General features: G+C 48.7%; 1 protein-coding gene across 2 annotated transcripts in view; it reads left to right on the top strand.

Annotated features, from left to right (window-relative positions):
* Nucleotides 1-565: 565 nt before the first annotated feature.
* Nucleotides 566-9,831, top strand: part of LOC119091420 (mitogen-activated protein kinase p38b) — a 17,302-nt gene continuing 8,036 nt past the window's right edge. For both annotated transcript variants that reach the window (XM_037214204.1, XM_037214203.1), the window contains exons 1-6: nt 566-857; nt 3,639-3,768; nt 5,658-5,716; nt 6,107-6,248; nt 7,211-7,373; nt 8,607-8,678. In XM_037214204.1, the coding sequence (XP_037070099.1) occupies nt 751-857; nt 3,639-3,768; nt 5,658-5,716; nt 6,107-6,248; nt 7,211-7,373; nt 8,607-8,678 (673 nt within the window). In that variant the 5' untranslated portion in view covers nt 566-750. The remainder of the gene's footprint in view (nt 858-3,638; nt 3,769-5,657; nt 5,717-6,106; nt 6,249-7,210; nt 7,374-8,606; nt 8,679-9,831) is intronic.

The following is a 9,831-nucleotide window of genomic DNA, read 5'->3' as shown; positions in this document are numbered from 1 at the left end:
TATGTCAAACAAGGTCACTGACCTTAACTGAGCATGTGATCTGTTGCTTAGAAACGGTTATCTAGGCTCTGGGGACACTTTGGAGACCAACCTGGAATTTGACCTTGTTTGACCTTATTTGACCCAAAGGACCCATGACCTTTGCAGCTCAAACTTTGAATGAAGTAAGTTCACGTACAGCTCAGCACACCCTGAAAATTTGGTGTCTCTAGCTTTGTAAGTTCCCGAGTCTTAGGTAAAATTGACCCCCCCCCCCTCACCCGAGCGTAGAATGTCTAGCCCGCCACCCAGCTAGATATGCCTTAGACGCCCCCCCCCCCCCCCACCCGAGCATAGGATATCTAGCCGACCTTGCGTGTTAAGATGATTTTCAGTACTGTTTTCATATTTTTCCGACGAATGCGTCTCGTATGCCGTCTTGTTTGGCATGCTTGCAACTTCAATAATCAAACGGGTAGATATAAGTGCAGGTGTGCTGTCTTTTACCGATCAAGGAACGGTCATTTATCAGCTGAATAATATTACGCAGCTTCGTTTCTTACATTCACGGCGCAGATGACGTTAAGCGACGCTTGCGGAACACAGCGGTGTGCCAGGGGTTGGGCTGTTTGGGCGTCTGGAACTTTGGGTATAGGCTTAGGGAGGCTGGGGTTTACCCTATTCGTTAGCATCATCAAGGACCTGCAACTGTGAAATTTTTCTATTGTTTCTCCCTTCATCTCCTAGAATCCTAGGCCTTTGAGCTGAGTCATGAAACCTGGATTTTATACCGTAGAGTTAAACAAAACCAAATGGGAAATTCCTTTGCGCTACAAGGATCTTAGTCCGGTTGGAACTGGTGCCTATGGACAAGTATGGTATGTATTTTTGTGACGTATTTTGCCCCTTTTGACAAACTTCATATATCCAATCCTCCATTCTCAGTTTGTTCCACACAGGCTTGGTTTTGAAGTGTGCAACATTAAGGCATTTTGTTTCTCTGCCCATATTAAGGGTCTGTGGAGACTGGGGAGGATAATACTAGTTGTCTAAAGTGGCTTTGTTAGAGTTGAATGATAAGTCATTTCAGTCTTGGAGAATAGACTGCATATAGAATTAGGGCTCTTCCTGCCTGCTCCAAGTTTCTTTCTTAAAACTGCCAAACCTTCAGCTGAAGTGATTTATGATGCATTGCGTCCTTTTGATGGTGTGCATGCTAAGTTTTCAGCAATGGCATTGTATTATGTGGATGTAAAGCCTTCATGTGACCTTGAATGACATGGAATCTCAAGTGCAATGTTGTAATGTCTGCTACCTTGCATCTCAGTATAAATGCATAAAACTACCTGAATCAATTAGATGAGGATTGCTCTATAGGTCATTTGATAGTCTTTTTCATGTGTCCAATCAGCCTGTCATTCTTTATTGCTGATTCTATTCACACTTTGTCCCTCCCTGGCTGCGAAGCCAGGGTGTAAAATATGGTGTAATTATGGTATTATGTAATTACGGTTATGAGTTTGGCAGATGGTAATCACTAATTTAACCCATAGGTAACCAATATTTCACAAGTTATGATCTTGCAAAAGTAACCTCACTCTCCCAAAATATTCCCAAATCTTATTTCAAGCAAATATTTTAACACTAAGCTGAATTTGGCCTGGCCAGCTCCATAGGAGTTTGTAACAGATGCTGGTATTACCAGGCGTGCAAGTCAAAGCAGATTTGAATAAGATGTCACTGGAGAAAAGGTGGGGCACAAGTTTCTGTTTGGTACAGCCTATCAGAATGTTGCAGAGAAATCATGGACTTTTAAAAACATCATAAGGTGTTCCATGATATACAAAATTGGCTAGATCACAGAAACTGACAATCTGGTAGCAAGTCATGTTTTCAGGGACAAGTAAAGCTCACAAAGTATGCTCAAAATGGTGCAGTTAACTTTCCTATTTGGAACAGGATTCTGTCTGCCCCAAAAATATTGCTGGCATATTTGCCAAGGACTGCACACTGGCCTAGTACTATGCCTGCTATTCTGACTTCACCCACCCCACTAACTAGCTTTGTATAGAATAAAGGGTGGTGTCCTGCAAAGTATGAAACTTAGATAAAGCATGAACCTAACAGAAATAGCAGTGTTCAACCTAAACATGTTTGCATTAGACAGCATTCTATGTAACCCTGTTGCCCTCTCCAGCCCCTCAAGTAGACAGCAGAGCATCAATCAATGCTCTATCACCATAACAAGTAAAAGTAATGAATTTCCATGCCTGTAGGCTAAAGGTACAATATAAATTTACCTACACAATGTCATTAATATGCATATTAATGTGGTATCGTGATCTTCACCACAAGTAGCCCAGGAAACAAGCCTTGTGAAGTGCCCGTCTAGACCCATCTTGTGACATTATGTCACATAAATTTTCTGTGGTGCTGTGACCCACAGAAGTGGTCCTGCATGGTTCCTTCTGGTCATTTCCACAGGAACCCATTTTGTCCAATCAAGATTTAACCCTAACCTTTTCAGATGGATCATCTTTTAGCTGAGCATCTACATTAAGTGGTGCCTGTTGTTGAGCCCTGCCCCCATCACCCTATCAAAAAATTATGGGTCAACAGCAGAACTTTGCAGCAAAACCTTAACATTCCTCTATGCTTGGCATGGTCCGATTTACCCTTTGACATCAACTGGACTTAAGCGCTGCCGCCGCCGCCAGCTCCAGACTGTTGCAATCAGGTGCAATTAGTGAGCACCAAAAGCAACTGGAACTGGGCCAATCATGTGTGGTTGAGTCAGAAAGCAGCAGAGGCATCAGCACTCAGACCAACTTAGCTATCAGACAGACCTGTGGGTCAAACAGTGCTGATATCATTAAATGATATGTGGAAGGTGCCATCACCTTCACTGTGCAACTCATTCTATAGCAGTCCCTGTAAATGTCTCAAAACCAGTGGGTCCATGTTTTGCATGTGGCGGGGCCTCAGGTTTATAGCGCGTCGACCCATGCATGCGCCAGTGCGAGTGTCCATTTCCTTCCCTGTCAGAATGTGTTGGTCTCATATCTCTGTGATCAAGAAATCTGTGTGACCTCTGTAATCACATATTTATGGAGTATATCATGTTGTTGAGGTCTAGACCTGGTTTCCATATGTGTCGTTCACTGTTTCCCTGTTATGAAAATTAAATCTGTTCATGTTTATGGAATGGGAAGGTTGAATTTGGCAACTGCAACTTTGTGGGAATATGCCCCTTAATCAAACACTGTGCATGTGAATGCTTTGAGACTTGAAAGCATGCTTTGAAGGATGTGTGGCTGTGGCCGAAAACTTTCGCATTGGTGCGATCAGTCATTCTAAAAATGGGGGCCCGTCAGAAGCGTACTGTCAAGCGGGGTCGAGTCGGGCCACGGAAACCACACAGTTTCCAGTTAGCTGACGTCAGGGCTCGCGTAGCCCGGAGTTTCGCTCGTAGTTACGGGACGGAGGATTATATGTACGTCTTGTCTGGTAGTCCGACCGCATTTGATTGGTTTGTCGTGTGTTTTCGTATGCATTGTTTGTATGTTTTTTTCCCAGGGCTTCAGCCCCATCGAGCATGTCTGTGGCTCGGGCTCCACTGAGGCGAGACATTCGCTGTGAGGACGTTTTGCTTGTTTCAGTGCCGCGTTGGACACCCTGACCAATACAAAAGTGGCCATCAAGAAGCTCGCTCGGCCGTTTGACTCCGTCGTACACGGCAAGAGGACGTACCGGGAGCTGCGCCTGCTCAGACACATGAAGCATGACAATGTGAGCATGTACAGATCAGACCTGGTGCTGGCCTGGATTTAGAGCTCGCTGAGAGATGTTCAGCAAACCAAACGCTCAAAACCATGGTGTTTTCTGCGTGCCGTGTCACGCATTGAAGAAGGCGATGACGATTCGTCAGCTCGCGCCGGGAATGCGCGGTTTCAGGGTGTGTGACACACAGCGAACACATTACCCTCTATGGCCAAAGCAAAACAGTATGCAACTTGAAATATTCTTCAAGTTGTTTGTGAGATAATGCTTTGAGTGACTTCACCCCATCGTTGTGCAGTCTGACTCTGCATGACGTCATTCCTGAATTCCGCCCCTAACGAAATAAACAAAGCGAAATGTTTGCCGGGAAGCTCAGGAAAGGAGAGCGTTTTGGGGCGCACAGCCTGTCGTCATGCAACTCTGCTGCTCGGTTGTGCTCAGCAGTGGATGTATATGTTAACAACATTATTCATAAGACAGTTTTTAGTCAGAGCCTCTCGACCTGGATGGATTTCTCCCTTCAGAGCTCACACCATGTATTCCTTGTGTCGCAAGCTGTGGCTCCACCATCCGACCGTCTAACTCTGGCTCAACGGCGTAATTCTGCGGCGAAAGCTTGACGTGCAGTGCTCGGCACGGCCCGCCCCGTCCCGCCCCGCCCCACCCCGCCCCACCCCGCCCCACCCGTACACTGACGTCATCTGACCTTTAACATGGCTGCTGCCGCTAGCTATAGACCATATCAATCATTGCAGAAAGCGGGGCCTGAAGCGACTCGAACCCACCCCGGCATTTGTTCGAGCGTCTGCTTTCTGATGAAGGCAGGCGCGCGACCCAACTAAGCTACTGGGACAGCCGATTACTGTATACTGAACATCGGATGTGTGTCCAGCATCATATACTGTAGTGCGATCTCGCGACGCGCGAAACAGAAAATGCATCATCCTGTAGTAAAAAGATAAGATTTATTTAAAATAATGAAATGAAAATATAATGTTAGAATAAGATGGTAAAATGAGATCGAGTGGTTGTTATCCCGTGGACTAAAATGTTTGGCTTATGCCCTTGGTGGCTTAAATGTCATTATTCGTTATGACGGACATTGAGGCTTCAGAACTGAATATCAAATTAAGGCATGAAAATGAGACCAAGGCTAGTAATAGAAGATTGTTGCATAGCACCAATATCTTGACGTTTGCAAGTACCGGGTATCGGAGGTTGAGATCATGCAATATCATGTAAGATCATGCCATGAAATCACCTCATTGCATAAAATCACATCATTTATGTAAATATCAATTTTGATTTGCTTTTCTTCGCTGGCTTTACTCTGCGAACTTTGGAGAGCTTCATAGGGACATAAAACAAAACGGCCTGCTAAACTGCAGACTGCAAAACAGCTACTAAAAGCACGACGGCCTGTTTAACCGGACCTGATCACGATTGCTTAAATGGCGTGACTAGACTGGATCATGCACAGGACTACCGCTCCGTTTGGTAAATTTGTGATGAGGCGTATCGGTCACGCATTGTTTTGCCTGAAGAGCGCTGCCCCTCCACCGCGGCGCGGAAGGTGACCAACCTGCCAAAGGTCGGCGGATTTGATGGAATGTCCTGTTGTGACGATCTCGCATTTCACTGCAATCTGGCTGTCTCGGTCATGTATATGCAGATTAAGTGACCCGTTTATGATTGGTGGGCAAGAGTTGTTGGATGGATAATTGTGCGATCATATTCTGTTTTATCAGGGATAAATCTGTCTCCTGATAAATGTTATATATATATATATATATATATATATATATATATATATATATATATATCAGACCACTGCAGATGTGAACTGATTTGCTTACGTTGTCGACTTATTAACTTAAGTGCATTTTTTGTCTTCTTAGGTCATTGGGCTCTTGGACTGCTTCCATCCAAATACCTCATATGATGACTTCAAGGATGTGTGAGTACCTGAGGTTATGCGAGCTACATCATATATCACAGGCCACATCGTATCCACAATGGATTGGTTTGCCGCCGAGGCTTTGGAGAAGAACATTTCATGTGTTTGCATGAGTTGATAACTCATCACAGGAACCCTTAACTTATGGTGCCAAAAAATCTGGCAGGTCTCTCTTGGCTACGTCCAAGACGCCTTATCTATTCACATGTCATGCATATAGCTCATTCTGGAATACTCCACTTGAGATTGGTGAGTCATTTCCGTGTGTAATTCTTGCACGTGGCAGGCATTGCCGCTGGCCGCCACAGCCCGAGAGGAGCCCGCCTCCGTAACCGGTCCCTCCCACGTGCCATGTGTCGCCGGCCGCGGTCTGAAGCTCGCCTTCCGCAGCTACTTTGTCACGGACCTGATGGGTGCCGACCTGAACAACATTCTGAAGACGCAGTCGCTGACGGACGAGCACGTCCAGTTCCTGGTGTACCAGATCCTGCGCGGTCTCAAGTACATCCACTCGGCCGGCATCATCCACAGGGTGAGTGGTGCGCGGGCGGCGCCGGGTGGCGCGGACGGTGCGCCGCTGGCGGCTGGCGCGCGACCGCCGTCCGGGTCGGAGCCACGTGCCACCAGTAAGCGGGCTATTCATGGCATTTTGGTGAACGGCGCGTGCTGGTCAGCAGCAAGCGCCGGCATTCTACCTGGGGCTCCAAGGCAGGAGACAGTTGCTTGCGGGGGCACAGTTCTTCTTCGCGTTAATTGAACAAATACAAATGTTCTTGTGTCTCTAGCGTGATTGCACTTCTGTTTAGAGGTACCGACGAAATGAGTTTCGAAGTATCAGTCGACTTCGGTCATAGGCAGGGTTTTGGATGTGGAACGATGTGGAGATGGCTCCACCACATGTGGATTCTGTTTGGAGCGCTCGATTTAGTAGCGCGTGCCAGCGTTCACTGTCGCTGTGATCCTCTACGCTGTCGTCACACGGGAGTGTAGCTGAGGCTGAGCTCCTCTCCACGCCGTCGCTGGCGGACCAACGCGCACAAAAGGCGCTCAAACCGACAGATTGAATTAACACTTTTGACAAAGAGGTTTGGTAGCTGATGCAAAATGGTGGCCTCTGTCTTACCTGGCGTTCGGGCTTTTGCGATATTACTGTGGCCCCCTCTTACGGTGCCTTTGACCTGCCATCCTCCGCTAGCTTCCCCGGAAATGCCACATCTCGGTTACAACTGGATCACTTCTCATTTGACCCGGCGGCGAACATATTGTCTACAAACCCAAGTAATATTTGTGACGAGTGCTCGAAATGAGTTCTTGTCCGTGTCGTGTATCCAAATGCTTCGGCTTATGCGCGCGTTTTTTGCATCGCCGCGTGAGCTGCAATACCGAGTTTCCCCAGTAGCCAGGGAGCTTTCATTTCCGAGCACGCGACTCCTGCGGAGCGGGATGGGTCCGGCTCCCCGTCCAGCTCACCTGAAGGGCACATGTGACCGGCAGGACCTGAAACCCAGCAACCTGGCGGTCAACGAGGACTGCGAGCTGAAGATCCTCGACTTCGGCCTGGCGCGGCCCACCGAGCATGAGATGACCGGCTACGTGGCCACGCGCTGGTACCGGGCGCCCGAGATCATGCTCAACTGGATGCACTACACCCAGACGGGTCAGTGGCCAGGCTCGGGTTGCATGACGACTTGTGCTAAAGCACGTGTTCGATTGGGTGTGTGGCGTCACAGCTGTACAGCTGTACAGTGGGTTCGGATATCAGGATGCTATGCAGAAGTATCTGTGGCGTATCGGAGGAAGGAGGGTATTAAATTGCCTCCGGTGTTTATCTTTGTGGTAGAAAGTCTTCGGCTAAATGCAGAAAGTCATCGGCTAAAATAAAAAGCAGTAGGCATAAATGGCACCGTTAGGTATTGCGATCGACTTCTTTTCAGGAAAACCTCCCCTTTTCTTGTAGTGAAAGTTCAACCATTGGAAGTCAGTTCCGAGTTCTGAGCAGCATGACATGCGAATCAATTTTCATGTTGCAACTCGACCGTCATTGCTGATTTAGCTACAATCTGTACATCTCCACTTAGAATAGCAGATAATCCACATAACAGTTTTATATAAATCTGTAAGATAGGTTTGCTAGTTTTTCATTGGACCGGTCCATTTGTGTTGGGACGCCCCGCGTAGTCCATGAGGGCGCACTTTTTGGAGTAATTCGGCCTTGCTCACAAGCTTGAGTGTGGGCTTATTGTTTGTTGCTTGACATATCTGCATGGCGTCTGGACGTGGCTCACCGTCGAGCCCTCCGACGCGTCCGTCTACGTGTCACCTCGCGTCCGCGACCTTGCTGCCCTGTGCCCCCCCCCCCCCCCCCCCCCGCCCGGCTTTCGTCGGGACATTGGCACCGGCGCTGCAGGACATGCGGCTGCCTGCGGGCGCTCTGTGTAATGTGGATAATTGCCCACGTCGGGCGGACATCTGATCAACGCGGTCGGCTAGATTTTACCCTGATATAGGGATATCTCGCTCTGGCACTGCAGGGCGGTGCGCTGTATTATACTGCGGTACGTGCCGTGCCCCGCCATTCTCTTCAAAGACACATATTGCTGTCCTACTTGGGGCTGTGTCATGCCCTGCCAGCCAGACAGCTGTGTGAGCGAGCTGCTGTGCTGCACGTAACCGTGTACGTAACCGTGCGGCTCGTACTGGGTGCACTGTATTGCTTCCTGGGCACTAAACACTTCCGATGTGATGCGAAGTAGTGTACCGTGCCGTGACAGCTTGCAGCAGACATCAGATTGATGTGCGGAAGCGTAATGTAGCATCTCCGGTCCTGGTTGCAGTCGTCATCCGGTCGGTATGCTGCCGGATGCTGTACTGAGTCCTGGTCTGTTTGCAGTGGATATCTGGTCGGTGGGCTGCATCATGGCCGAGCTGCTCACCAGGAAGACGCTGTTCCCGGGCACCGATCGTATCCTTTAATAGTACAACCGGGGCGCCGCTGGCCGCCGGCGCCGCGCGGCGTCTGCCAGCCTGGCCGCCCGACGCGGCCAGTCCCTCTCTCTGTCTCTGTCTCTCTGTCTCTGTCTCTCTGTCTCTGTCTCTCTGTCTCTGTCTCTCTGTCTCTGTCTCTCTGTCTCTGTCTCTCTGTCTCTGTCTCTCTGTCTCTGTCTCTCTGTCTCTGTCTCTCTGTCTCTGTCTCTCTGTCTCTGTCTCTCTGTCCTGTCCTCTCTGTCTCTGTCTCTCTGTCTCTGTCTCTCTGTCTCTTCTCTGCTCTCTGTCTCTGTCTCTTCTGTCTCTTGTCTCTCTGTCTCTGCTCTGTCTCTGTCTCTCGTCTGTCTCCTTCTCTGTCTCTCTGTCTCTGTCTCTCTGTCTCTGTCTCTCTGTCTCTGTCTCTCTGTCCGTCTCTCTGTCTCTGTCTCTCTGTCTCTCTGTCTCTTGTCTTCTGTCTCTGTCTCTCTCTCTGTCTCTCTGTCTCGTCTCTCTGTCTCTCTCTGTCTCTCTGTCTCTGTCTCTGTCTCTCTCTGTCTCTCTGTCTCTGTCTCTCTGTCTCTGTCTCTCTGTCTCTGTCTCTCTGTCTGTCCTCTGTCTCTGCTCTCTGTCTCTGTCTTCTGTCTCGTCTCTCTGTCTCTGTCCTCTCTCTGTCTCTGTCTCTGTCTCTCTGTCTCTTATCTCTGTTCTCGTCTCTGTCTCTGTCTCTCTGTCTCTGTCTCTCTGTCTCTGTCTCTCTGTCTCTGTCTCTCTGTCTTGTCTCTCTGTCTCTGTCTTCTGTCTTGTCTCTCTGTCTCTGTCTCTTTCTCTGTCTCTCTGTCTCTGGTCTCTCGCTCGTCTCTCTGTCTCTCTCTTGTCTCGTCTCTCTGTCTCTCGTCTCTCTGTCTCTGTCTCTGTCTCTGTCTCTCTGTCTGTCTCTCTGTCTCTGTCTCTGTCTCTCTGTCTCTTGTCTCTCGTCTCTGTCTCTCTGTCTCTGTCTCTGTCTCTCTTGTCTCTTCTCTGTCTCTGTCTCTCGTTCTCTGTCCTCTGTCTCTGTCTCTCTGTCTCTGTCTCTCTGTCTGTCTCTGTCTCTCTGTCTCTGTCTCTGTCTCGTGGCTCTGTCTCTGTCTTCCTCTCTTCTCTGGTCTCTGCTT

The sequence above is a fragment of the Pollicipes pollicipes genome, unplaced genomic scaffold (genome assembly GCF_011947565.3).
Source record: "Pollicipes pollicipes isolate AB1234 unplaced genomic scaffold, Ppol_2.1 Scaffold_3447;HRSCAF=4054_pilon_pilon_pilon, whole genome shotgun sequence".
Classification (NCBI taxonomy): Eukaryota; Metazoa; Arthropoda; class Thecostraca; order Pollicipedomorpha; family Pollicipedidae; genus Pollicipes; species Pollicipes pollicipes.
This window is presented reverse-complemented; position numbering and strand designations above follow the sequence as displayed.